Below are 27,021 nucleotides of genomic sequence, written 5' to 3'. Positions count from 1 at the left end.
GGGTTTGTGTCAGTAGTACCTACTACACAAATTGCTTCAAATATTTCACTATGCATATTTTGTTCCCCTCAACATTTTTTGGGGTTTTCCTGTTTTGAAATCTTGCCATCCTATCTTGTCTAACAGACAAAGAATCTCACTAAGCAGGAGTGCTGTGCTTCTCACGCATCCCTGTCCGTAGAGCCCCAATTTAAAGTGAAATTTGGATTATTGAACTTCAAAGAGTGTTGCAGGAATTATATCACAAATTAATTAAATTGCAATCTGTAAGAAGAAAATGCAATTGGATATTTTACTCAAATTGCCAGACGTACTGTAGTAGTCATTTAGAAATATAAAATGGGTGTTAATGTTAGATTGAGTTATGGCAGCTCATTGGCTATCTAGCAGCAGACACCGACCTCAGTACCAGTATCCTTTTACGGTTTGAGGTTTAACATAATGAACAAATATTTACCTAAGCTAGATCAGAGTCCTTCCTGCAGGTACTCAGATAGTGATCTAGTTCTGAAACTCAAGTCACGTACACCCAGATTTCTGACAATCTGTTTGTGGCAAGAAGCAATGATGATGGGTAATGCTTGCACTCCTTCCTCAGAGATAATGCAGAATCTCTACTCGGTAGCCCAGGCTGGGGGCATCATACCAGACATTTCCTTTGACAAGAAGCTTGCTGGCTACCTCTCTCTGAACTCTGGGACTGCGCTAACAAACCACTACGAAGCCGTTCAGCAGCGTCTCTCCACTGAGCAAATGGCTGTGTTCAACCAGAATCTTACTTCTACTTTCAGTGGAACAAAGGTGACGTTTGGAAATATAGGAGTTGTGGCGTTAGCACTGTCATTGTTCTTGGATTCTGTGTCCAATGACATCCTGGGTCAAACAACCCCAGACCCTATCAAGAGAATGTTGGGGACAAGTGACTCGTCAATTGGAAGCATAATCGGTGAGTATCTGAGGAAGGTGCCTGAAGTGGTCAACGACAGTGAGGGGATGGCAGACATAACAGAGCTCTGTGATCAAGAGCTCAAGTTTGAACTCATTGATCTTTTTGAGCGGATGACTTTGCATCGTCAATTAAACTCGCGTGCCATTAAACTGTGGCTGAACGGAGCCGCCATTCACCTGCATGTGAGGATCCATGGAATCCGCCTAGGCTCTGTTCCACGGGGTTCTGCAGAGTCACTGCGACTCTCCTACAGCACGGCATTCTCGAGTCTTGCCCGGAGATACACCGGTTACCTGCGGCGCTACATCAAAGAGACGCCACCCTCTGCTAGAACACATGCAACTGGATTACTGGTTATTGAGCCCAACAGGAATGTGAGTCACTGGGTCATGCATAGTCCCTGTGAATCTCAAGCAATTGAAAATGCCATAATGACTCAAATCATTGCAGCACAACGCATACAATGGAGTGAAGACTATTTTGAGAATTTAGGGAAAAACATTAATCATCTGGTTCGACAACGCAGCAATTTTGAGTTGAAAAAAGGAGTCTGACAATGTGCTATGCATAGGGCAGATGACTATGCACATGGTCTCTCCTTGAACTTGTGAGGAGATAGCAATAGTGTTACAATATGTGCTGATATACAATTCCAAATGCATTACACAAATACAAAAAAAAACAGTTATTGCATTTTTAAATGGGTTTATTGTCTGAGCTACCCCTCAGTATGCTGTATTTTTGCAGGTACAAATCATCTCATCACATCCATTTAGAAATATGCATGGGCCCACAACATTGACCTGAATATGTAGGTGCATTCACATTTTAGAAAACGTTTACCCATTAAAGTCAACAAGAAAAATCCTCTCAAAGAAAAAAGTAAATCATCTTCAAAGTCTCACAAACTGGTGGCTCACCTTATGTGTACATCGGAGACACTATTAAAAAAAAAATGGATGGACAACAACAAGACTATATCCAAGTAAAAACTGTACAAATACGGGCTATTAAGCTGTGATGATGAAAAAAAGAAAAGAGAAAAAGGAGATGGAATTTGAGTTTGTGTTGGTGGAAATTAAAAAAAAAAACATTGGTAAAAGTAAACAGACATCAATCTCTTCTACTCTTCTTGTGGCTCCTCTTGGATCTGCTGCAGAATAAAAGTGGAATTAAAGGCAATAATAAAGTGCTTCATTATTCAAGTGAGGTGTAGACAATAACCTGTCTTATTATTTTGTTTAAAGATCTCAACTATATTCCCTTACCTTTCTGGAGATTTTGAATGACTGCGATGCCTGTGACTCCTGTGATGACCTGTGGAGAAACACAGCCCACACTGTTAGAATGTTGTATACAAACTGCCTGGCTTTCGTCTCTGTACTATAAAGACTGAAATAATGTTGGCAGAAAACAAAAGTTTGTGTGTGTTATGGGTCTTTCTAGATTTTTTTACCTGGAGATTTGGAGCGGTGACGTCTTTCTCTGGAGCGGCTACGATGTCGCCGCGGGCTTTTGCTGCGGTGGCGTTCACGTTCACGCTCACGCTCCCGATCACGTCTCGGTGAAGGACTGAAATGAGCAATTGGTAATAATTAATTTAGAAATAAATAAATAAAACACTCACCATTTCTATTCATGACAAAAGCTGAGTAATTTCTCTAAAATTGTCTTTTGCAGATTAGCACATTTTTATGAGAAAGCAAAAGGGCCATATTTACCTCCGGCGTTTTGGAGATCTGCTCCTCCTAGACAGAGAAGAATGCAGCATGTAGCTTCAAAACAGTCGTTTTGGAATAGCAGTATGTAATACCTAAGATAACAATAGAGGTGTCGCGGCTGTGATAATGGTGTAACAGTAAGTGCATGAGTCTAACCTTCTCGGTGAGCGGCTGCGTCTGTAGCGAGGAGATGGCGAGCGGCGCGGCCGATCGTTGTCACGATAACCCCGTCTGTGGGGTTCAGGAGTCACCACTCTCTCGGGCTACAAAAAGCGGTATGGAGTCAGCAGTATGCTCACCCAAATCCACATGGTGCAAGTATAAAGTTATATAACTTTGTAGGTAGGAGAGGAGGTAGGAGGTAGTTATTTACAAAATGAACATATCAATCACTGCTTGTGCTCCCAGAGAATTAAACCAATAGGCTATGCTGGACATGTCTGGTAAGCTACACAAATGCCATGTGTACATGCACTGTAGACCACTGCCATCTGTATAGCTCGGTATATTCTCCTGATATGCAGGTTGGAACATTGCATGGCACCCTCCACCATCAGTGTATGGAGATTTGTGATCAATACCTTTTCTTCATCCTCATCCTCCTCTTCACTGCTCTCTACTTCATCTAGATCTTCTTCCAGGGCAGATATCCGTGCATCGAGCAGTTCTGCCTCTTCCAGGACTTGCCTTTTCTGTGTTTGAAGCACAAGGTCCATTTTAATGTTGGTTTAAGTGATGTTGTACCTTGACTCAAACGTATTAACCAAGATTCACAAACACACAACTATAACCAACACTCTCTTCAGGTGAGAATCTAAAAGTATCAAGCAATGTCATTCAATTTATCGCAAATGAGTATTCACAGAATGTGCAATGTAATAGGCAGGGAAACCATGTGAACTGACCTGAAGTCGAGGGAGGATGACATCACAGACCCTCTCAGCATGCAATAGCTCATCAATAAATTCATCCACATGCATCAGTTCAAACTCTGTTGGGGAAGTGGGGAGGTTAAAGATGGTTGGCCTAGTCAAATAAGATTCATGGCGAGATATGACATGTCATTACAACAAAAGGCAAATATAAATACCTCCATTTCTGTTCTGCATTTTGACTTTCCTGTAGTCATTGTATAGTGGTTCCAAGTATTTGTAGCAATCCACTGAGGTGCCAGTCAAGCGCATGTACAATGCACCAAGCAGACGAACATACCTGTTAGAAAGATTATGCAAGTTTATGACTAACCATGCCTTTCCAGTTACTAAAATGCTACACCATAGATAAACATTAACGGCTAAAGACAAATAAGCTTTATTTGGTGATGATGAATCGCCATATTTCTTACAGGGGAAGGTCTATGATAGTCGTCACAGTTAACACCTAAACAGAACTGCAGTTTGTTTGCAACTGTACTTACTTGAAATCTTCGTTTTTAATAAACTCAACGATGATATCTTTCTCTGGTTGGATCTGTAACATCTTGAGGGTCAAGCACAGGAATGGGGCAGGTTTGATGTTACCACCATACACCCCACCAATATACTTCAGCTCCATGGCCTTGTCAACAACAAGTTCGGCTTTATGAGGGAATCAGAGGTGAAAAATGGTTACTTTGTAATCACGTTTAGCATTTACCAAATGCATTCACACATGCAAGTAATATAATTACTAATTGTTTACCACAATCGTTGGGCATACGTTAGTAACTTTTGTAGGCTAACTACATTACTGGCTAAATGGCTAATGCCTAGTTAGCAAAACCAACCAAAGCATTACAACACACTCACCGGTAAGTCCAAAGCATTCTTCTTTCCAGTATTTAGACTCATAGATACGGGTGCGTATAATCTTTTCCACGAGATACTGTGGATTTGTTCCATGTATGCTGTTGGCATCTTTGACTGTCCTATTTGCCATTTCCAAAGAAGATATTCAATGGAACGCGTTTTGGATACAGTCAACAACTTCCGGGTCAGCTGGAAACACTTTCCTGTGTACGCAAGGGGGCGGGTACGGATTCTTCATGCCCAATCAGATCAGAGGTGGATGTAATCTTCGCGCGAAAATCCAGTGTGGTATCCTCTGAGTTTAAATGACACCAGCAGCTCACTGAAAAGTGTAAGGTTCAACTATTCAACTAAACAAAATTACCCGTGGATGCCACTTGAGGTGAATGAAAACGTTTTGTAATATTTAGTCGTGGTATCTAGCAGCACTAACCGACTGACACATACGTTGTAACTGTAAGTACTTTTCCTGATCAACTTTGTTTGTCCAAGCTAGCCAGCTAACTTTAGGATAACCACTAACCGTTACGGTATTTGACACTATATGGCTGTTAAATGATCATATTTAGTAAAATACACCTGGCGAATGTTTTGAAAGATTGTAGTCTTTAATTGTCAATTAAGATAACGTTAAGGTTGTTGTTGCACCGGTTTAGATTTTGTTTAAACCGTCTCTATCGCTCAAAACAACTCGTCATGGCCTGTAAAATATAAGCTCAAATCCAATCTTAATATTTTTCAGCCCTTGATATAACTTAAGTTTGACGGGAAAGTTATCGGGAAAGTTATGTCTAAGTTAGGCATTAATCCATTCGTAAAACCTATATTATTATTACTATAAACGTATTACTCATGGGCATGGCCAGCTCAAACCATTGAAGACAAACGTGTTCGGTTCAGTATGACTAGACATTAACGTTAACATTTTTTAACCATTGTTGAAGTATCTTAATGTATGGGCTTTTAGTGTACAAAGTAGCAGGGTTCCCAGGAACTAGTTGAGTCAGAATACTTGAGCAAGAATGAAGACGCGGTGGTACAACGTATCAATGTACAACGTTACAATGTAACTACAATTAACTACAGTGTTTTCATCTATGAAAGAAACATTGAACATTGAAAGGACATTGAAAGTGTATATACTAAATGATTACACATTGAACAGTTCTGGATCCTACTAGCTAACCCACATGCCAGTTCTATGAAACTGTAACCACACCTACGTAGTTTAATCCTTCATTTATTCATGTTCATATGCTGTCGGTGCCTCACATATTGGCTCAAGATTGGTATTGCATAGATAAAATGCTGATTGACGCATGCCCTCCATATCACTCTTTCCAACCGTTTTCCTGGATTCGGTCTTGATTTGACGTGGAATGACCCACGTTGATAAAGATGGTTGTTTTACGGAATAAAACATTAGTTTAAGTAAGATGTTTTTTTATGGTTTGTTTGTTGCTATGAGCATGAAATTAATTTGTACCAGTCAACATATTACACTTATTAAAGGCTAATGTTTAAGATAATTATCTGTTTGTCTAGGGATTGGAAAGTAGCATTGTGTTTCACACAGTGTTTGTAACAGCATTCTTTTATCTTGTAGGTTTGCAACATGAGCCGATATTTAACAAGGCTACGAGTGAAGAGGAGCTACAAATGGAAAAGTAGACCCATCAGTGTTGATAGAAGATTGAACACACAGTTTTATGAGTATGTTTAAAGTTACCTATTGTCTAACGTTGCACACAGTTTTGCCATGGAAACCGTGAAGACTAAAGTATTTTGTACACTTCACTTTGTAGATCGTTGATTATTCAAGTGGAAGGAAAACCTGTAGACACCGTTGTGACTTTGGGCCAGTACATTCTCATTGAAGGTGATGACGACGACAACCCATATGTCGCTCAGCTTCTGAAGTTGTTCAGTGATGGTAACAGTTTTTGTCATATCACATCACACAAAAGTGCTTTCCTCATAGGTGGAAAATATCTTGACTCGCTCTGTATTTACATTGCTTTCCAGCGGATGGCACGGTGAAGAAGGCAAAAGTGCAGTGGTACATACGCTACTGCGAGGTGCCGCATAACAAAAGAAAGCTGCTCAGCAGGTCTGCACATGCTCAGGAGGTCTTCTACTATAATCACTCCTCATGTGACAGTGAGGTGGATGCAGAGACCATCTTGGGCACAGTTGAGGTGAGCTAAGAAAATGGCAATGCCATACATTTGCCGCATGTCTTGTCTGCATTGCTTAAAAACACGCTATCTAAAATGTACTCCTCGGTCAAAGAAATAGTCATTATGATCTCCGTGGTAGCAAATACTGTGTTGCTGTATCTGCTACATTTCTCGGTTTGTCAGTGTCAAATGCTGCTGATGAAGTGCATTCGAGTAGTAAACTTTGATTCTCTCAACTTAGAAATGATACAATTATTCAACATGGTCTGTAGTCAAGAATCATGGGACATAATGGTAAAATGGGGTATTTGTTAGAAGTTTTCTGAAATTATTATTAAAAGGTTCTCTGTGTCTGTTATTTAAATGATCCACAGGTGAAGCACATTCCAGGGGAGCTCCCTTTCCCTGACGCCAGTCAAGACACTCTCTTTGTCAAGCTGACATGGGACACCAAGGCCTTCAAGTTGTTCGATCCAGACCTCATGAAACCACTCCAGAATGCCACGAGTCCTCCATCCAAGCAGATGCTCCAGTCACCCGTGCAAATGAGTCCCACGTTAACGCCACCCGTCACCCCCAAAGCTCGGGGCACCACGCCGCGCGCGCTGCCCACGCCGGACCCCGTGGTGATGAAGCGGGCCAGCTCCGCCACGAGCCAAACTCCCTACAAGCGCGGCTGCATGAGCACGGGACGGAGGAACAGCCGCGAGGCCGAGTCCATTCACTCGGCCTCCAAACTGTCGGCCTCCAAGCTGCTGAGCGGGAAGAGGCGCGGGCGGATCGCCTCCGAGCCAGCAATCCGCAAGAAGCTGGAGCTCAGCAGTGAGTCGCAGCCCTCCTCCACCATCATTAATTGCAGTGTAGTCACAGGTCACACTCGAAAAATGCACGTATTCAGGCCACAATAATTATATATGCTAAAAGTTTAACGTTCTATGACATTGCTAGTGAAATGGTCATTTCTGTACAGCAGACAGCGAAACATCCTGGATGTGTAGGAAATCTTAATCCTTGGATTAGCCAGAAGGCCTGAGATGTTTTGACCAATACATGTCCTTGCATGTCGGCTTTCTATTGACTGGTGTTTGTGTGTGCAGGTCCAGGTAAGAAGATGACCAGGGACGACGTGCTGGGAGAGCTCCTTGATGATGACCTGGCCCAGGAGCTCACCACCTCTCCTCCACGTGCTTTGAAGCTCACCATACGCCTGACTCCCCTCGGTATCAAACAGCCGTCCTCCAGAGACGAGGAGGAGGAGGACGACGACGACTTCTCCCTTCAGCCTCTTAGCCAGAGTCCTGAAAAGCCCACACCTACTGCTGTGGACGAGCAGGATTTAGCAAGGTGGGTGGTGATGGACACATAGAGATTTGGCATACAGAGGAAGAAACAAATGTAAAAATAATGCAAAATCACATTCAAATTGAATTGTATCCTCATTAGTGCTTTTAATGACATGCAGTGTTGTGGATCGAGTTTGGGGTAGTTTTTAAGCTGTATTTGCCCTATTTTCCTAGTCTAGTAAAATGGAGGGACCATACACTGTCAGCTCTAATACATTCCCATTGCAGAGAAGGGCAAAGACAAAATTGTCCAAACACATGTCCAAATATTCAGTCTAGGGGTATGTCCCCTGGAGGATTCTGCTGATGAGGGAGTGACGGCGCTTCCAACCCCACTGCGGAGAAGGGCTACTCCCAGGAGAGGCAGTCTGAGGAGGCAGTGAGTGGGAGTCCTCTCTGGGTGTCTGTGCAGTGGGGCATATCACAGTGTTGTTTCCCAGGCATTCACCCCCTGAAACATGCTCTTGAGGCATCACACCATTCCATTCTTCCAAGGCACCAGGTGCAGGTTCTTAAGTGCAAATTGTATGTTCGTATGAGTTTTTCTCCCAGTCACGGACTTGCCATTCTGGGTATCCCAGTAGTCCACTTCACTAAGACACCAGGGTGCAGGTTCTTGAAAACGGATTTAATTCTGGCATTTTTTCAACCAGAGCTCTATTTTTAGATGTCTGTAGGTGCTTTCATTATGAGTAAAAACAACAAAAATCTGTTCAGTATTCAGCTAGCTAAAGAAACCTCACATATCTTCATTGTTTTTACCCCTAATGGAAGTAGTTAGACTCCATAGAAATAGGGACCCAGGTAAAAAAAAATGCTGGAATTCCCTGTTGAGTAGAGGAAGAGAAGAATAGCGATAACATGTGAGTATATTCATTTTGTTTTCTTCCACCTCCTCTTTCTCAGGTCAAGGACCCCTTCGCAGAGGAAGAGCTCCTCTGATCTCCTGCGGGAGCCGTCGCTGTCCGTGCTGTGAGTGCTTTTCACTTGTCTGATCCCCAGTGGCTCTCCCCTCTGTGTGATGGCTGCTTTACTGACCTCTCTCCCCTCTCCTCTCTCTCCTGTCAGAGCGGAGGAGGAACACGAGGACTCTCCTGTCCAGACTGCAGCCACCCCTCGCTCCAGGAGGAAGTGTGCGCAGCTGGTGTCCTCGCGAATCAGGAAACAACTGTAAGTAGCTAGATCCATCACCACCGTATTAATTTGATGTGCAGTCTTGTTTTGTTGAGGAATTTTAAATACCTGCACGCATATAGTATACTGTATAGTGTGGTGACGGTAAAGGTAAAGGTGTGTAGACCTTTGCATTTTAAATGTTAGGAAGGGAACCATAGCTATATGTCCATAGAGATGACACTCTATTTACTCCTCCTTAAAGGAGAATTCCGGTGTGATATTGACTTAAAGTGTGTTGAAACATGATACCGAGTGTGAATGTTTGTCTCAGAGCTGATCTCGACCTGCCCCCTACACTCAGAAATCTGCCACTAGTTAGCCGATGCTACCAACAGGTTTTCAATGGGGGTGCCTCGGGCATCGGCTTAGCCATGCAAATAAATCACTGTTTTACACCATTTATGAGACTCAAAGTAGCTCCACACTTTATTGGTAGACTTCTGAGGGCCCTGATATTTAAAACGAGATACTGAGAACTTTGGAAGTGCACAGGAACAGGATGTAATCTATACAACGCAATGTAACTCACTCTTATATGTTAATAGTTGTCATGCTAAACAATGACTTGCTTCTAAGCGGGTAGATGCAGATATCCATGCTCCTTATGTTATGGGAGTTGTTTATTTGCAGTAGTTCATTAGGAAGGTTCAGTTCTTTTACTTTTGTCATTGGTGTATGCTGATATGATTTCAATGTTTCTTCAGTGGTGTTGAGGAGCGTGATGTAGTGAGGTTAGACAGTGAGGACGGTGATGACGGCGATGACGATGCCTTCGTTCCATCGAAAATCGACCTCAACAGCAGCAGCGATGAGGAAGTAGATGCAAAAGTGGAGAGTGACGATGAAGTTGTGATAGTTCGCAAGACCCGAAGGCTGACTGGGTCTCGCACCCCGCAGGCCACAGAAAAAACACGTTCCTCTACCAGGACCCCACGGAAGACTCCCAGCAAAAAGGTGGGTCATCAACAGCTGTGGCTGATCGCCATGTCCTCATTAGTGTCCGAGATGTGAATGATGAGCCTTTCTCATAATGTGAATTTCTGTTGTCCAGCAGACTGCTCCCACTACCCCACGGACACCGAGAACACCGAAAACACCTCGTCATGCAACGCCCGTCATCCCTAGCCGGAGTCAGCCTGCCAAAACGCCAGGGAATGTCTTGGAAGAAGCACGTGCAAGGTGAGGAATGTTTTCCCAATGTAGTGCAAATATATTTATATATATATATAGCCACTTGTAATGTCATTTGAGCTGTAGCTCTGAAATAATACAACTAATTCTGTAATTCAGTTGTAATGAAGAATGAAGGTACGGTTATACTCATCCAATTGAATGTTACGATCGTCATTTCCGTGAAGTGCACAGAGGTTAGCGTTTGATATGAGACGACACTATTCTGTTGAAATGTGCACACTTTGCCAGTAAACACACAGGGCACATAGGGTACTGCACGAAAGTGTACTCACGGAAGTAGTCAATTTGAGACAGTCATTAGTGTAGTTAGAGTGTAGTTGTTTATTAGTGATAACTTATACACTCAGATATGTGACTATAGCAAATAATCACTTGTTTTTAACAGTTTGCCATTTAAATGCCTTATATATTTGTATTTGACAACTCTGTCTCTTGCTCCTAGGCTGCACGTGTCTTCAGTCCCTGAATCTCTGCCGTGTCGGGAGCAGGAGTTCCAGGACATCTATAACTTTGTGGAGAGCAAGGTCATCGATGGCACTGGAGGGTAAGACTGCTTTAGGTGTAGTTGTAATGTTTGTGTTGATGTTGTGTGGCTCTGTCTTACTCCTCACAATCATTTCTTTGATCATCTCAAAGCTGTTTTTTGACCATGCGGCGTGCGTGTTTCTTGCGACTGACAGGTGCATGTACATCTCTGGAGTGCCGGGCACCGGGAAGACGGCCACCGTGCATGAGGCCATCCGCTCACTGCAGCAGGCAGCGGATCTGGACGAGATCCCACAGTTCCGTTTCATTGAGATCAATGGCATGAAGATGACCGACCCGCACCAAGCCTATGTCCAGATTCTGCAGGTACTGGTCAAAAAGGCACAGCACTTTGATATGGTCTGACTCCACTGCCATGGCTTTGACATTTGCAGGTCAACAATATAAGATGACATGCAGGAATGTGTTGCAATGACCTTTTTTGAAGTTGCATATCTCCTGTTGAACAGAACTGGAAAAGCATGAAATCTGAAAATGGTTTTCATGTCTATAACATGCAGGTCAAAAACATGGCAAAGCCCTCAGCAACTTCACTAGCCAAATAAAGACTATTTAATGTTAACCTTGAAAAAAAAATCATTCTTGGCGTAAATCTGATCATGAGAGTAATAACAAGAAGCATGTAGCATTTACTTGCTTGATTTTAATGGCGGTCATGTGAATGCACACAAATGATGCTGAAAGCGAACATGTTTTTTATCACCCAACAGAAACTCACCAATCAGAAGGTCACGCCGGACCATGCAGCCAGTCTTTTAGAGAAACGCTTCAGTAATCCTGCTCCCAAGAAAGAGACTACTGTCCTACTGGTCGATGAGGTGAGACATATGGGAACAATTCTGATATGGCAACTGTGACTTCTCAGGCATAGTCAGTGTTGAAGACAAATTTATGAAATAAAATGTACTTGAAATGTGTGCTTAGATTACTAAAGATAATTGCGATCTTTTCAGCAGTATGTTATTGTTGTATTTAGTTGATGTCTGATATAAATGCATGAAGAGCTATTATGGTTGTACTTGGGTATGTATTAACAACTGACAAACACTTTTATTTAGCTGGACTTGTTGTGGACCAGGAAGCAGAATGTGATGTACAACCTGTTTGATTGGCCAACACGTCGCCATGCTCGTTTGGTAGTGCTGACCATTGCCAACACCATGGATCTTCCAGAGAGAATCATGATCAACCGCGTGGCCAGTCGCCTGGTAGGGCATCTCTAAACTGCTGTGAAGTAATTTCCGGTGTATTAGCCGCATTGTGTATAAGCCGCAGGACAGTGCTCTATGCAAGTTAAGTCATATTAATACCATGTTAACTGTCAAACTATCGGTGTATAAGCCGCGGCTAATAGTTGGGAAATGACGGTACTCAGGGTAGCTGACAGGCCCAAAGACATCATGGCTTTCAATGTAGAGTTTGTTTGTGTAACTGGTTGACTTGTAACATCAGAAGGGAATTTTGATTCCCTGCTCTATGATGTGAGGTTCGTTGGTTAGGGAAGTTTGTTGACACAAAAGCCAGGGTTTTCCATGACACTAAGGTACCTCTCTCTTTACCTGGGTAGATCGACCATTTTCCTGGTCTGATTTGCGACAGAATGACCCGCTGAATTTCTGTTTCTTTTATCATGTGTCCGTGTGTGCCCGTGACCGTGTATACATGTGTGTTTCTGTCTTAGGGCCTCACTCGGATGTCGTTCCAGCCGTACACCTTTAAGCAGCTGCAGCAGATCATTGCCTCCAGGCTGAACAGGGTGCGGGCATTTGAGGAGGATGCCCTCCAGCTGGTGTCCAGAAAGGCAAGCACGTTTTACTGCTCTTGGTCAGAACATACAGTAGTTTGTGGTGAATAGTGGCCTATCCAATGCGATTTCTGGAAACTGGAAGGCTAAGAGATAAGAGCTATGTTTGCACCAGAGTTTTCATTCCTAATAGCCTTATTCGTTAGTGGTGTTTTCCGATTTAATTTGGTAACTAGAGTTTATCGGGATTGAATGTTGTCAATGATATTGGCTGTAGCCAGTTTGAACAAAAAAAGATTCATGGCTGCAGAACAGTCTTTAAACTTAACCTTCACTGAGATCAAATGTCCACTAGTATAGTGTGTTGTCTTAAGATGGACTTGCCTTATATGGCTGAAACATGAACCCACTGTCATTAAATGCAATGATGTATAGCCTAACTGTGTTTCCATGTCAAGACTTGACAATGATTCTGACCGGTTGTCTCTCAGGTGGCCGCGTTGTCAGGTGACGCCAGGCGCTGCTTGGATATCTGCCGCCGGTCCACAGAAATCTGTGAATTCTCAGCCAATCCCAAGAGCGGCACGGGATTGGTTGGAATGAGTCATGTGATGCAAGCACTGGATGAAATGTTCTCGTCCGCCTACATAACTGCCATCAGGTGAAGTTCATATCTATATTTGAGAGTTTGTTTCAACATAAAGACTGGTATTCACCATGTTTCGCCATGTCCCTTTTTAGAAATGTATTTTCTTCTGCCGTGTGCTCAGTCCTCCGGTCGGCTAGTTTTAGCTAATTAACTTTTTTCAGAACACCGCAGAAAAGAATGGAGAGGCTAACTTTGGACCACACAGGAGGTCAGATGGTCAATATTGTACTTCGCCACCCAAGTAGTATAATTTTCATAGGATTAATATGGTATCTGTGGAAGGCACTTGAAAATCTATGTAAAAGTAGCTCAGTGTATGGGCATTTAGTGTACCAAGTGCCAATGTTGAATTGAGTCAAAATCGTTTTACCAAGTTATGGTTACAGCAAAGATCCTTCATTACTTGCCGCTTTAATCCTCTCTGGTTATAGTTATAGTTATAGTTATCGTTATGGTTCTTGGTGTGAATGCCACTTTAGACTTAAGATTTTGCCTGATTTGACATGGAATGACAGCAGGTGGCAATATTGTACTTAGCCACCCAAGGCTGTTCATCTCTACGGAGTGAGTAGATTGTATGTGCCGGTGATCTCCTGTATCTTATGGAGATGTATTTTAGAGACGGCCATTCTTGGCATAGTATGTCAATACATAATTGTCATAATATATTCTTATGAAGTGCTTTCTTTATTTTTACCCAAACCCCAATGCCGCATTGTGTATAAGCCGCGGGACAGTGTTTTATGCTAAGTTAAAAGAAACAAAACCATATTGATACCATATTAACTGTCCCTGTGTATTAACCTCATAGCTGAAGACATGTTGCAAAATCAATGTATAAGCCGCGGCTAATAGTCGGGAAATTAAGGGAAGACGAATGACTACTGGGAACTTGGTTTGGGAAATTCATTTCTAAACTGGAATTAAATATTGAGTATGTCTTAAGTCTGATGTTAAAGTGGACATGAAACCGTTTCATTTTTGAATCAAAGTAAAGTTAAATGGAATTGATTTGGACAGAACTAGTCCACACTGTTCTCTAGATCTTCAAGGTGTGTGTGTGTGGTGTGTGTGTGGTGTGTGTGTGGTGTGTGTGTGGTGTGTGTGTGGTGTGTGTGTGTGTGTGTGTGATGTGTGACTGTAATGGCATCTAATCTCATGTATGGCCGATTGCCCTGCAGGTGTGCATCCGTTCAAGAGCAGCTCTTCCTTAGGGCCGTGATCGCAGAGTTCCGACGCCTCGGTTTGGAGGAGGCTACGTTCCAACAGGTTAGAGATCACTGCACCGCCGAAGTCATTGTGCCTACTGTATGTAGGGCTCAAGCAGATTCAAATGGTTTACTGTTGTGATTATTACTCTTGAAGGGAATGCTTGAACTCCTCTTTCTCCCTCTGTAACCCCCCCACCCCCCTTCCCCTCCCCTCAGGTTTTTGTGCAGCACCAGGCTCTGTGCCGTGTGGAGGGGCTGCCGCCGGTCAGCGTGTCCGAGTCGCAGGCGGTGTGCCAGCGTCTGGGCGCGTGCCGCCTCCTGCTCCTGGAGCCCAGTCGGCTGGACCTGCTGCTGCGCGTGCGCCTCAACGTCAGCCAGGACGACGTGCTCTACGCCCTCAAGGCCGACTGACCGCCTGGCCCGCTCCCCGTGGCTTGAGCTTGAGGGTGCTGGGACGAACTTGGGCTTAGCGCTCTGTGTGACCTTAAGCCTGACGGGACTGCGCTCACCTGAAATCCAGCCCTCACACAGCTTCACTCACCTGTGTCTACTGACTACGCTCAACTCAGCTCTGAGCCCTGTCGGATGAGTGAGATTTAGACTGAGCACTTGAAGTAGCCATTATCCTAGGCATTCTTATCAGTCAGGATGGCATGTTTTATTGCCAAAAAACTAAGTACACTTTAAAAGACTTCAATGCTGCAGGTAACAGATCTTTTTCCACTCGCGTCCAAATATGAGCTCCAGTTAATCCTTTGTCTGTGGCTGCATCATGGGGTCTCCTGGGCCTCACCATTGAAGTCTCCTCACTGACCCCCTCTAGAGGACACTGGGTGGTAAGTGCAGGAAAAAGTCTTAAAGGGTGAGCCATGTTGAGTTTCACAGAATTGAAGTGGTATGATACATGTGACTAATGTATGGTCTCTGAATGTGAGGTTTTTTGAGTGAGTCATGTTTTTCGTGTGGGTCCCCTGCGGGTTTGGCTTTTTTTTAAAAAGAAAGGTTTTAATTTTGAGAATTCTCACAGTTTTTGAGACCAGTAATGTGATGCATACTGTTCGAACTGTTTGCCGTTAACCCTTCAACTGAAAATCATGTCACTAGAAACATTATGTAAAACTGTGAATGGTCTTGGGGCCTATTTTGACAGTTTGACTTATTTTTTATTTTAAATTATTTTTAGAAAGGGAGAGTAAGTCTTCCCCGTGTGTATTAAGAACAGTGTTCAGTATTTTAATAGGGTATAGGTGATTGTGCTGTCTTGTCTTGTCTTGGATTTGCATCCGCTGTCTTGAATTCTTTTGCTTGATACTTGTGCTTTTATTCTCAAAGCAATTTTTTAAATGTATGTATGTAAATGTATTTGTGAATTTAATAAAGATTGAGTTTTGGAAGGATGGCTTTTAATTGGAATCAAGAAGGTAACACTTTTATACAGTTTAAAACAATACATACAGTTAGCAACGTCAACATTCTGGAGGAAAAGATCAGGCAGTCTGCCAAGATTACCTGTCCCAATAGGCAGCATTGGACCATTAAACTACACAACAGCCAAACAAGGCCAGAAATGGTTAACAGAGAACAATATGAACATTTTAGAACAATATGAACATTTACATTTTTTGGGCATGCCATTTTCCATTAATTATTTTTTATTTTTTTCTGATTCCATGTTTCTGCCACATTGTCTTACATTTTGGCATGTGACCGTGTCGTTCTCAGTCAGAACAAAGTGAAGAAAAACATCAAATCAATATTTGCCAGGAGTATGAATAATTTTGTTCCTAACTGTACCTGCATAGTTTTTGTTACAGTTGTTATTATATAAACAGTCGTCAACAGTTGCTGTATTAAGAATACATAATAATAATAATAATACATTTTATTTATAATGCACTTTACATCAGAGATCTCAAAGTGCTACAGGTTAAAAACAAAAATAAGATGAGCAATTTCATTAAAAAGAAAACAAAAAGAGGAAAAAGAAAAAGGTTTAAGAACATCTAAAAGGGACCAAAAGCTTTGCTAAAAAGAAATGTCTTTAGGTCTTTTTTAAAACAGTCAATGGATTGTGGTGCCCTCAAGGTGTCAGGGAGGGCATTCCATAGACGCGGGGCAGCAGCACAGAAAGCCCTGTCTCCCATGGTCCTGAGTTTGGTTCTGGGCCTCACATTTGTGCATTAATAGTACCTGATGACTATAGCTGTTTACCATGGGTTTTCTGCATGTTTTTCCACAAAAAGAAAGAAGGGTACACTTACAGTAGAATAACACATTTTGCATTGTTCAATATCAAAGATCATCACAATAGAGCAAACCTGAAGACGCTGACAGCTAAATGTGCCATTCGCTCTAAATAAACAATCCATGATATTATACCAGTGTGTGTGATCTTAACTTTTGAAGTCTGATATATTTGTCCGAAAACAGCCAGTGCTCAGGGATTTTGTCCTTCTAACAATATACACGGTTGTTCTGACAATATCTGCAAGAAGAATATGTACACAGATTATTTAAATGTTGCTGAATCACATGACATTTCTTGCATCACAAACACTGCAAAACACAACAAACAGTATAAGCATTAAAATATATTTATACTTGTATATGTAGGCTAGTACTGTTTCAAGAGTCCCCCTCCTATTTACACTGCTTTCCCTGTGGGTACAACTACTTTACACAATGCAGAGTGAAAGTCCAGCACATGGATTTCTACTTTCTGAAGCTGGACTTTTCCACCTCTGATACAATATGCTGGACAACTGAGAGTCTGGCCCCAATCATGTTTTTAAGGAGGCCTATCACTTAAAGGTTCTGGACTTCAACAAGTCTGCATGTAGGGCCTCATTCCCTCAGTAATCATTGTGTGAAAGTATCTGGAACTCAGCATCACTCTTTACGCCAGACGGTTGTCTTCTTCGAGTGTAGGCCTACTGATGATTTAGGACTCGCTGTAATTGGACTGCTTATACCTGGTGCATGTTGCAACAGCCTTTAATGGCAGAGCCACAGAGAAAAAAAAATGTTTTGCAATGGATGTGCGTGGCTGTTCTGTCCAGTTCACACTGTTCTGTGCATCTGATCTCTTTATCTCTGTCTGAAGGCTTCAGGCAGTGCCCGTAACTGCGGCATCTAGGTTGGTGTAATGCGTGAGGTTCTCATTCTCGCAGCCATCTTCGCGCTCTGGGAGTAGCTGATACGAGTGGTTGAAGATGCTGGTTGCGGTGAGGCCTGAGACAGGGGAAGTGTGGATTTGTGTGTTTGTGCAGTGGCATTGCACCTCCGCCGAGCACGAAACCGATATGTCGCCGTACACATACTCGTTGCCGTGGAGACAAGGGATGACTTCGGTGGTCAGGGTTACATAGTCACGGCCTGCTTCCAGACAACCCTCCACCACTGGACCACCTTCTTCTTTCTGAGGAACCCGACTGTAGGAGCCTGTTTCAAGGCCAGAGGTGCAGACTGTGATCCCCTGGATGGTGTCAGAACTGGTAGGGTTGTCAGACAGTATCTCCACCACTGAAGCAGGGGTTTCATCATCACACTGCTTAATGCTGAATGTGGGTTCCTGAAAACAGGAAATAATTGTACATATTTGTAAATGAAGCCTGCAATTCTGTTGCAGAGTTATTTCTGCAGTTACAATCAACTGGGAAGAGCAGACAGATTTCTGCTAAATTAGTTATTAGACTGTGAAAACATTGTTGAACACAGAAAAAGGAATACTGCAGGCTAAACCTGTTCTGTGTTATATGTTACAATATATTGCAGATTGCATATTTAGAGAAGTATGTCATGTCTTCTGTCTGTAGAATGAAATCAATAAATATCATGCAGCGGGTGACAGTGTTTTAACACAAGAAAATAATGCACTACTCACCCATTGAGGCCCCTCTGCTAGAAAACTCTCCAGAATCTTGTCAAGTCTGGGGACTGGTGGCCACAGATACCGTTTGACTTTACTATTGGAGAAAAGTGTATTTATTATAATCAAAAACATAATTGACTCAGCTGCCTGAACCATATTTAAAAAAAGACGATTTAGAGAGTTTGTGTTTCCTGTAGAAGGATCTCTGATAGTGACTCATTCTGGTTAAGGTGGTTTAGGAACATGCTGCAATAACAGAAACAAACCTGAAGTACTGTGAAAACACAGAGGCAACCACAGCCGATAGGAGAAGGATTGCAAGTGGAATGCACGCGATGAACACCAAGCCTGGACAGAAAATCAGTACTGCTCCCTTCAAATCAAGTCAAGTTTATAGCGCATTTCATACACAGAGGTCATTCAATGTGCTTTAAATAATCAAAATACTAACAGTAATAGCAGATAAAAGCATAGATGGGCAAAGAGTAATAACAATTGAAAAAGATCATAAAAGGAAAGCATAAAGCAAGGTAAAATCATTTAACAATAAAAGATAATTAACAAGAAAATATAAAACAGGTGGAATAATTAAAAGACAGATACAGGTCTGTTCTTAACAGATAGACTTTGCCAGTCTAATATAGCAAGCCAATGATAGTGATCTTCTCAAACACCCAGAGCTGTTGCCGTTGACGTAGGCCCGTCTGTGCACACACACACACACAATATTTCCTTTCTTGGGGAGACCTTAATGCCCAGGGCCGTCACTGACACTGACCACCATCCAACAAAAACTATCCCTAAACAAATACTGTCTATTTGGTTGAGAAAGACAGGTTTCCTACACACCCGAATCTCCCTTTGCCCAACCAAGGGCAGAACGCAGCACTTAAAAGGAACATACCTACAAACTACTCACCACGAGTGCAATTCGGACATCCAGGTGTTGATTAATTCTATACATGGACACAGAGAATCAAGGGGACCATAGTCGTTTGGCAACAGAGCTAAGTAAATTTGTGTGTCATCTGCAGAGGTGGAAAAGTCCAGCTTCAGAAAGTAAAAATCCAACCATGTTCTACCTGTGCACTTGACACAGGTGATCACACTAATTAGCTGCTCTACCTAGCTGAAAAGTTGTGCTAATTAGAATCAGCTGAAGCTGGACTTTTCCACCACTGGTCATAATGCAGAGCTATGATATGAAATAAAATTATTTTGGATGATTTGTCCAAGTGGGAGCATATAGAGGTTGAATAATAATGCCCCCAAGATTGACCCCTGGGGAACACCAAAGGTCAAGGACGTTGGTGTAGAGGTGTAGAAGCTCCGTTCTTGTAGATATGATGTGAGCCAGTTGCGTATCCCTTTTAACATGTATGCATGCACATAATCTCACAAAGCAGCTCCACAGTTACATCTCATTATCTCTGTACAAACCATAGTTCCAGGATTCTTCAACAGTTAACATGCTAGACCAGTCACTCCAGTCTCCCTTGTAGAAAGAACCATTGGGCTTGGATTTGATTTGGATGAAGTATTGACTGCTTGCTTGCTCATGTAGATATGTACTGGTCTTTGGGCTCTTCCATACAAAGTGCTGTGACCACAATGAAATTGAAGTGAATTTGTTTTGCAAACCATTGCTGATTTTATTATAATTTATTTATGATGTCTGGGCCATAATTTTTCAGTGAATACATTTCTCCTTACCTTCCAGGCATTCTCATCCTCAGAGCGGTAGCGTATTTCATATATCAAGTGCTTTGCAAGGATCTCAGAAGGACAGTCCCATTGTAGATGAAGCCTCTCTCTTTCTGGCTCTGCCCGGAGTGCTGTCGGTGGTTCAGTCTTAACTGAGCACACAGACAAGAGGTCAAATCAATCCACACTTTGGAAGCCCCCAGCACGAATGACATGATTTTAAATATTTAGCCATGTCATAATCAAGTTGCTCTGTCAGGTAACGCAAATATTTTATTTATTTGTCTCTGTGTGTGTGTTTTATTAGATAAAATATCTTCCCATTGTAGGCTACATACTGAGATAGGGCATCTGTGAAAATACACCTTCCACAGACTATCAATACAGGACAGGTATCTTTCTTCCATATGTTATTGAGGATTTTGCTTTGACCATAGAAAGTATTATGCAAGGCTATAAAGTTGAACTCACTTCTGTTGTTCACTGTAAATTCTTCAGTGTAGAATGTTCGATTGAGTGGGCCAGAGCCCGTGTGGAGGCTGACTTGGATGGCTCCAGACTGTCCATCAAAACTGCAGCTCGGGGTGCTTCTGTGGTTCTTAGTACAAAGTGTCCAATTTCCCCATGTGCTGCTGGTAGTAAAAGACAACACATCATCTAGAACTGACATTATTGCTTGGACAATGGACATTCTGTTTTCTAGAGAGAAGCAAGACCTGGTCCTGTAAAGTGGACCCAATTTCATTGTCACTTTTTTGTGAGTGCAAGCACATGTGTTCCAAATGCCCAGAGGGGTTAACCTGGAAAATCCAGACCCTGGTGGTAATCTTTCAGATTAAGGGGCTGGCCATGAATAATGTAATGGCCCAACTCGAGGGAAGGCAACATTTGAAAATCTCACTGCACTACCAATGTTTACTCTGACTGATTCCAGACTTCGACGCAATTGCATAATCTTACGACCAACATGACTTTGAATGTTGCAGCACTGTCGTCATCAGTTTAGCACGCCTCTGGCCCGCCTATATCAGATACACCGATTTGATTGGTTTCCCGCGATGCCTGGGGTAAAAGTAACATGCACCATCGCTCATTTGAGAGAACTCTGGATTTCCAGGGTACAGAGGGGTAGGCCTATTTCACAAACGGATTAAACTGGGATTTTTTGGTTATCCTGCATTAATTTAGCCTTGACTTTGTTTCACAAAAGAGATGGCACATAAGTTACCACAGGAATTTATTCTGTGCACGTTGCTAACAGCCAGACTTCATTCTAATGATAATTATGTTTTTTTTTAACTGTTCAGCCATGGTGTCATTCAAATCAGACCTCTATATGAAATATTTAAGAGATTTAGCACATTTATTCTATTTGCTCCCAAAACACAACAGGTTGTAGACATAATTCCATATGGTTATCATTTTAATTGTGGTACTGTAGGCTCATAATTATTAACATATAGCCTACTTGTTGTTTGCTTCTTTTGTTGATGGATGTTTGATGAAAATATTTCTAATCTTATCTTTGATGGAAATTTGACTCTTATTTCACTCTTATTAAAATTGTGATAATTCTCTGCTTTTCTCTTCTTCACAATTGTAGCATATAAAGAATCTCCTATTTTGGTCAAGATATCTGTCCATAGTAAATTGTTGTAATAAGTGTTATTAATAGGTCGTGTTCAAGTGGTGTCGTGAAATATATATTTGACAAACAATGAAAAATAGTCACTGATCTGATACATCTTGTCATTTTAAGATACCATATTTGGCTGTTGGCTGAGGTTTCGATTTTGCATCCCTACTGTGTGATTGAAATACAGCCACTCTGACGATGACAATAACTGTGAACTCTGACCTATTTTTTTCTCTGTAGAAGATGGTGACCTCTTCGTCGTTGATGCTGCCATTGTTCTGGGCTTGTTTGTTCCATTGGCACTGGATGGTGCGTAGGTCGGAGGTGTAACACAGGAACCCTGTATCCTCTGCAAAAGATCAGTTCATGACATTTACATACCTGGCTCATCAACACTCCAGCTATTTCAGGTCTACAAGAAAATGTAGTGTTCTGTTTTGAAGTGTAATCTGCAGTATCACAGAGTACACACAGCCTAATGCAATATTTTGGTGTGCATGTAGCCCCACAAGACACTTTTTTCCTTTTTGATCCGTCACCCACCCAATTTTGCTACTACTTAGGCCTTCCTGTGGTTTTGATCAGCCCAAAAATCTCTGAGATGTCAATTGGAAACACTAAGATGAAATGTGTTGAGACTGAATTCCGCAAACAGATGTTTATCGGCTTTGAGGTAAAATAAAGTATCCACTCCTGCAATATGTTCATCACACTTTGCATTGGCATAAATTGCAGCTTTGCACAGACATTGGAAATTATCGCATCAACACTGTATGTGGCATCAACCTTTAATGGAAACGTTATGGATGTGACATGGCCATGGAAATTGCGGACTTATAAACAAGAGCCTAACCAAATTTAAAAGAGCTCTGTTCTTAAAGCAAGCTGAGCATACACATAGCTCTTCCACTCCCTTTTCATTCTGGAATAACAGTTTGAAACCTTTTGAGTTCATTCATAACCCCTTTTAAAATATGTACAATATTGCAATGTCAAAAATATTGTTTCCATATGGTTGTACACCACATCTATGATGGAAAAGAGTAATTTTCCATCAAATTCAATCAGATTAGTTATTATATAAACAATATAATACAGACCTCAATGAATATTTTAACAACAGTTCTATTTCTGTCTGCACAACAGTTTCAAAACTGCAACTGAAAGCTGAGTCAATCAATACGTTTCTCAATGTTTCTCAGTGGTGAAAGGAATATTTTCGTTTTTTATCATTGTTGAACTTTCCAATGTACTGGATTGAATAATAGTTTGAGTGTGTGGGTTTGTCATTTCCTATCAAAGACATGATAAAGGCATGGATTAATTTTCTGCATCTTTTTGAGTTAAAACGGCTGCACTTCCACTCACTGTCAGAGAGACCCAAGGCTGTTCCTGTGCTGTGATTGGATCTAAAACCTGATTGGAATATTTTGAGAATACCTTTTTCGTTGAGCAAGGTATTTAGCCAATTACAGACAACTTTTTCAAGTGCTTTGCTCAGAAAAGGTAGGTTGATGGCCTGCAGTTACCCAGTAGCCTTTTTTGGGGGAGGGCTTTTATGCCCCAGGATAGGATAGTAGAAAGAGAGACTGGAAGTGAGTGGGAGAGAGAGTTTGTGGTGGGATCCGGAAAGGACCACATGCAGGGCAGGAATCGAACCCGGGTTGCCGGCGTGCAGTGCAGGTGCCCCAGCCAGTCCTGCCACAGCTGGGGCCATTACTCAGTGTAGGCTTACCTGCTTTTTCAGGGACCATGGCCATGACAGGTTCTGTCCAGTCACTCCAGAATCCTTTCCTTCTGGACTTGACTCTCATCTGCACACAGCACACTTCTCCAGAGACCAAAGATGTCAGCACAGCATTAGGTAGTCTAACCGGACGGTCTACCTGGAAGACATGCCATTTCTCTTAATAGGGGAGTTGAGAGAATGCAAGATAAAGTGTGTGTGTGAGTGTCAAAGTCCCATACCACTGTTCTCCTCTCAGGCTGTGTCTGGGAGGAGTATCGGATCTCAAACTGCTCTTGACTCTTCGTCCTGCCTTCCTCTTCCTTCCACCTCACCAGAAGCTCCTCAGCTTTCCCAGTTTTTTCAACAGAGATGTTCTTCGGAGGGTATGGTAATTCTGTACAAGACAGAGAGAGAGAGAAAGAGAGAGAGAAAGAGAGAGAGAGAGATTGTCTTGACCAGTATGATGCTGCGTAGATACACACTTTCATTTTTTTTAACCCTTGTAAGGTTCATATTTTTGTTACTAGGCCAATGCCCACGCCTGGACTCAACACATTATGAGGCTTTTTAAATCAATACAGCCATAACAATGTATGTAAAAATACTTTACTTTAGCTCAATTACCAATGATATGCAGTAGACATCTTTTGTTGTTCTTATTTGCCGTTTATCTCTGTGAGATCACATGTATGATCGTATGAATGACTTTCCTGTTTTTTGTGTGTGTGTGTGTGTGTGTGTGTGTGAGAGAGAGAGAGAGAGAGAGAGAGAGAGAGAGAAAAGTAGGCTACCTTGTGAGTACCATGCAAAGTCATTGAAAGTAAGTATTTTTGTTATGTTCCTCACAGAAAATGAGTCAAGGCCAATGGTTTGAAGAAATAATAAATGCATAATTTCTTTTTGCAAACACTGAAAACGGGTCCCACAGATCCGAACACCTTACAAGGGTGAGAAGTGGAGCAAAGATGGAAAAAAGGCACTTTTAGTTGCCTTGAGCGTGAAAATGTGCTCAGTTATTACACTTCACTTTGTTTTCTGCTCACCTGTTTCTTCTATATTTACTTCCCGCTGGAAGACTGTGGTATTGGTGAGCGCATCCACCACCGTGATGGCGATGGGGATGTAGAGGAAAACATGGGAGGGCGGGAAGGAGCAGATGTGTAGGACGGTGCCTCTTGACGTTGTCCTCTGAGTGAGATTGCATTGTGACTTACTCTCTGAGTCCCTGAGAAGGAACAGCACGAGTGAGAGTTTACTGTACGTATGCAGAGTGCTCACAGTGATGAACACATCACTGTGATTCAAAGAGATATGGGCTTTATATACAGTTCACAAGCACAATTATGCGCTGTGAGAAATGAATTACAGTAATCTGCCCAGTCATTCTCTTTCCTCCATCTCTGTCTGTCTTTTTCGTTTAGAACAAAATGATGCCAAGCATTAGTTTACCTCTCAGTGTTCACTAGTATTGTCACCACTATTTATTGGCACAGTCATATAAATACTTACTCATCAACATAGGAAAATATGTAAGAGTGTCCACTCCTGGCCTCCCAAAAGCATGTGAAGTCATAATCAGTTCGCGTAAAACACTTTGGGTCATTTTCTGAAGCCAAAAGTTGGAGTTCTGTATAAAAACATATCATCATCATGATAATTATCTTTTGTCTGAACTGCAGCATCATTACCTGACAACAGTTGACATCCGTTTGCAAGCTTCACTAGGAATAAGAAATATTATATGACCAATGGTGTCAGGGAAGAGCAACAGGTTTAAACCATTTGCTACTGTATGTAATGCATGTATTCATCAATCTAGAGGCTAACCATTCCTGTCAAAATGTTGGAAGGTACAGTAGTAAATACTTCTGTGATTTGGTGAAAAGAGAAAGACAATCTCAGGTCAAGTTCATTAAATTCACTATGATGTAAGAAGGGAACTTAAAATGCCTAGTAATTTGTTTGCATAAGCCTAAGCAGAATATTAGCAGCCAAACTGCATATTTGATATACGTATAAACTATATTCACATAAGGATTGCATGTCATGAGTTTAACATATGAACCATTATAACGGACAAAGTATACTACTCACAAAAAGTCAGAGATTTGGCTTTCGGGTGAAATTTCAGGATTAACCTAAAATCCACTGTAACCTACAGGTGAACTTAATGTGACCTTCTCTAAACTTTAGAATGCGCACATCCAACAGTGTTTCAGTGGTTTATGCACATTACATTTCACCCGAAAGCCAGATATCTCTATAACTTTTTGTGAGCAGTGTATATAAAAATGAATGATTACATTTATTCATTCTAGTTACAGATATCTTACCTTTCTCCGATACCTGCACATATGACCCAATGTGTTGTGCCAAAATGCAAGAAGTTTGCAGGCAGACAAAAACCATCCAGATCAACATGGTGGTGGGCACTAGACTTGAGCTATAATCAGGTGCTCATTGACCCATGTTTCATCAACAACTGCATGTGTGCGTGTGCATGTGTGTGTGTGTGTGTGTGTGTGAGAGAGAGAGCGAGAACTGAAGGTGTGATAACAGAGATGTGTTGGTGTTTGTGTCTGTGCCTGTGTGTGTAGGCAACCCTATCAGGCAAGGCTCAGACAAGCAGGAAGTGTGTTCAGAGAGGATTGAGGCAAGTACCCAGGCAGGGCCTCAGAAAACACACACACGCACACACACACGCACACGCACACACACATACATACACACACACACACACACACACACACACACACACACACACACACACACACACACACACACACACACACACACACACACACACACACACACACACACACACACACACACACACACACACACACACACACACACACACACACACACCAACTCTTTCTCTTTACATCCCCTCTCTTTCCTGTGCGAAATCAAAAAAATAAAAACTGTTTTTCTTGATAAAAAGGAATAAACCAAGATAGTGGTTCACTTCACTGCCAAGAGCTTGCAGCTAATCTGATGGGGGGCGGTCTGATACGCATCAAGGAGCGACTAGCATCAGCTACGCTGTGTGATGTAAATGCAATTGCCAGCGCATGAGTTTATGAAATATGTCTGATGTGCAACTCTGACTCCACTATGGTGACACAGAAAGAGTGAAACATCAGTCCATTACTGTTTTATGTAAGCATTACTCCTGGGCTCTTTCACGTATTGTTGACAGGTCACAAAGAGAACAGTCTTTGTGTGTGTGTGTGTGTGTTTTGTGTGAGAGTGTGTGTGTGTGTGTGTGTGTGTGTGTGTGTCTTTGTGTGTGTGTGTGTGTGTGTGTGTGTGTGTCTTTGTGTGTGTGTGTGTGTGTGTGCGTGTGTGTGTGTGTGTGTGTGTGTGTGTGTGTGTGTGCGTGCGTGCGTGTGTGTGTCTTTGTGTGTGTGTGTGTGTGTGTGTGTGTGTGTGTGTGTGTGTGTGTGTGTGTGTGAGGGTGAGTATGAGTGTGTGTGTGTGTGTGTGTGTGTGTGTGTGTTTGAGGGTGAGTATGAGTGCACACGCTTTCTCAGGAAACTGTGCTGGCATCCCACTGCATGACAGGCTGTGGCTCTGTG

At 42.2% G+C, this 27,021-nt stretch overlaps 3 protein-coding genes across 7 annotated transcripts; 1 reads left to right on the top strand and 2 right to left on the bottom strand.

The window, feature by feature from the left end:
- Window positions 1-1,634: 1,634 nt before the first annotated feature.
- On the bottom strand, window positions 1,635-4,655 carry prpf38a (pre-mRNA processing factor 38A). 2 transcript variants are annotated; one of them, XM_062555467.1, is made up of 10 exons: window positions 4,458-4,655; window positions 4,088-4,247; window positions 3,761-3,882; window positions 3,576-3,661; window positions 3,252-3,362; window positions 2,827-2,933; window positions 2,671-2,697; window positions 2,406-2,521; window positions 2,218-2,266; window positions 1,635-2,102 (listed from the first exon to the last, which is right to left on the bottom strand). In XM_062555467.1, the coding sequence occupies exons 1-10, from the start codon at window positions 4,585-4,587 to the stop codon at window positions 2,063-2,065; spliced, it is 948 nt and encodes a 315-aa protein (XP_062411451.1). In that variant the 5' UTR covers window positions 4,588-4,655; the 3' UTR covers window positions 1,635-2,062. The 2 variants fall into 2 exon arrangements, with proteins under 2 accessions (XP_062411451.1, XP_062411452.1); XM_062555468.1 differs by having other exon boundaries at window positions 1,635-2,099.
- Window positions 4,656-4,734: 79 nt separating this feature from the next.
- orc1 (origin recognition complex, subunit 1) lies at window positions 4,735-15,894 on the top strand. Of its 3 annotated transcripts, none has more exons than XM_062555461.1 (19): window positions 4,735-4,839; window positions 6,064-6,170; window positions 6,263-6,390; window positions 6,483-6,655; window positions 7,012-7,459; window positions 7,735-7,981; window positions 8,255-8,359; window positions 8,887-8,952; window positions 9,049-9,150; window positions 9,861-10,110; window positions 10,208-10,335; window positions 10,793-10,894; window positions 11,031-11,202; window positions 11,607-11,714; window positions 11,955-12,104; window positions 12,578-12,697; window positions 13,132-13,301; window positions 14,471-14,558; window positions 14,717-15,894. In XM_062555461.1, exons 1-19 carry the CDS (start codon window positions 4,828-4,830, stop codon window positions 14,909-14,911), a joined length of 2,871 nt encoding a protein of 956 aa, XP_062411445.1. In that variant the 5' UTR covers window positions 4,735-4,827; the 3' UTR covers window positions 14,912-15,894. The 3 variants fall into 3 exon arrangements, with proteins under 3 accessions (XP_062411445.1, XP_062411446.1, XP_062411447.1); XM_062555462.1 differs by having other exon boundaries at window positions 4,736-4,839; window positions 10,211-10,335; XM_062555463.1 differs by having other exon boundaries at window positions 4,744-4,913.
- Window positions 15,895-16,364: 470 nt separating this feature from the next.
- On the bottom strand, window positions 16,365-25,909 carry mpl (MPL proto-oncogene, thrombopoietin receptor). 2 transcript variants are annotated; one of them, XM_062555464.1, is made up of 12 exons: window positions 25,774-25,909; window positions 24,950-25,067; window positions 24,484-24,665; window positions 23,680-23,834; window positions 23,447-23,597; window positions 21,934-22,060; window positions 20,547-20,707; window positions 20,085-20,227; window positions 19,812-19,971; window positions 18,638-18,719; window positions 18,384-18,465; window positions 16,365-18,071 (listed from the first exon to the last, which is right to left on the bottom strand). In XM_062555464.1, exons 1-12 carry the CDS (start codon window positions 25,859-25,861, stop codon window positions 17,607-17,609), a joined length of 1,914 nt encoding a protein of 637 aa, XP_062411448.1. In that variant the 5' UTR covers window positions 25,862-25,909; the 3' UTR covers window positions 16,365-17,606. The 2 variants fall into 2 exon arrangements, with proteins under 2 accessions (XP_062411448.1, XP_062411450.1); XM_062555466.1 differs by having other exon boundaries at window positions 20,547-20,704.
- Between the last annotated feature and the right edge of the window lie 1,112 nt (window positions 25,910-27,021).

The sequence above is a fragment of the Sardina pilchardus genome, chromosome 15 (assembly GCF_963854185.1).
Source record: "Sardina pilchardus chromosome 15, fSarPil1.1, whole genome shotgun sequence".
Lineage (NCBI taxonomy): Eukaryota > Metazoa > Chordata > Actinopteri > Clupeiformes > Clupeidae > Sardina > Sardina pilchardus.
Note: the sequence above shows the minus strand (reverse complement) of the source record. Positions and strands in the feature narration are given on the sequence as shown.

Excerpts from the sequence above, each read along its gene's own strand:
- prpf38a (XM_062555467.1), bottom strand. The coding sequence starts at position 4,587 with ATGGCAAATAGGACAGTCAAAGATGCCAACAGCATACATGGAACAAAT. Across the intron at positions 3,662-3,760 it reads AATGCAGAACAGAAATGGAG|AGTTTGAACTGATGCATGTG; the intron begins GTATTTATATTT and ends CTTCCCCAACAG. Across the intron at positions 2,103-2,217 it reads CATTCAAAATCTCCAGAAAG|CAGATCCAAGAGGAGCCACA; the intron begins GTAAGGGAATAT and ends TTTATTCTGCAG.
- orc1 (XM_062555461.1), top strand. Across the intron at positions 12,698-13,131 it reads TCCAGCTGGTGTCCAGAAAG|GTGGCCGCGTTGTCAGGTGA; the intron begins GCAAGCACGTTT and ends GTTGTCTCTCAG. Across the intron at positions 13,302-14,470 it reads GCCTACATAACTGCCATCAG|GTGTGCATCCGTTCAAGAGC; the intron begins GTGAAGTTCATA and ends ATTGCCCTGCAG.
- mpl (XM_062555464.1), bottom strand. The coding sequence starts at position 25,861 with ATGTTGATCTGGATGGTTTTTGTCTGCCTGCAAACTTCTTGCATTTTG. Across the intron at positions 20,228-20,546 it reads ATTTACAGTGAACAACAGAA|TTAAGACTGAACCACCGACA; the intron begins GTGAGTTCAACT and ends CTGTGTGCTCAG. Across the intron at positions 18,466-18,637 it reads GTGTTTTCACAGTACTTCAG|TAAAGTCAAACGGTATCTGT; the intron begins GTTTGTTTCTGT and ends TTTCTCCAATAG.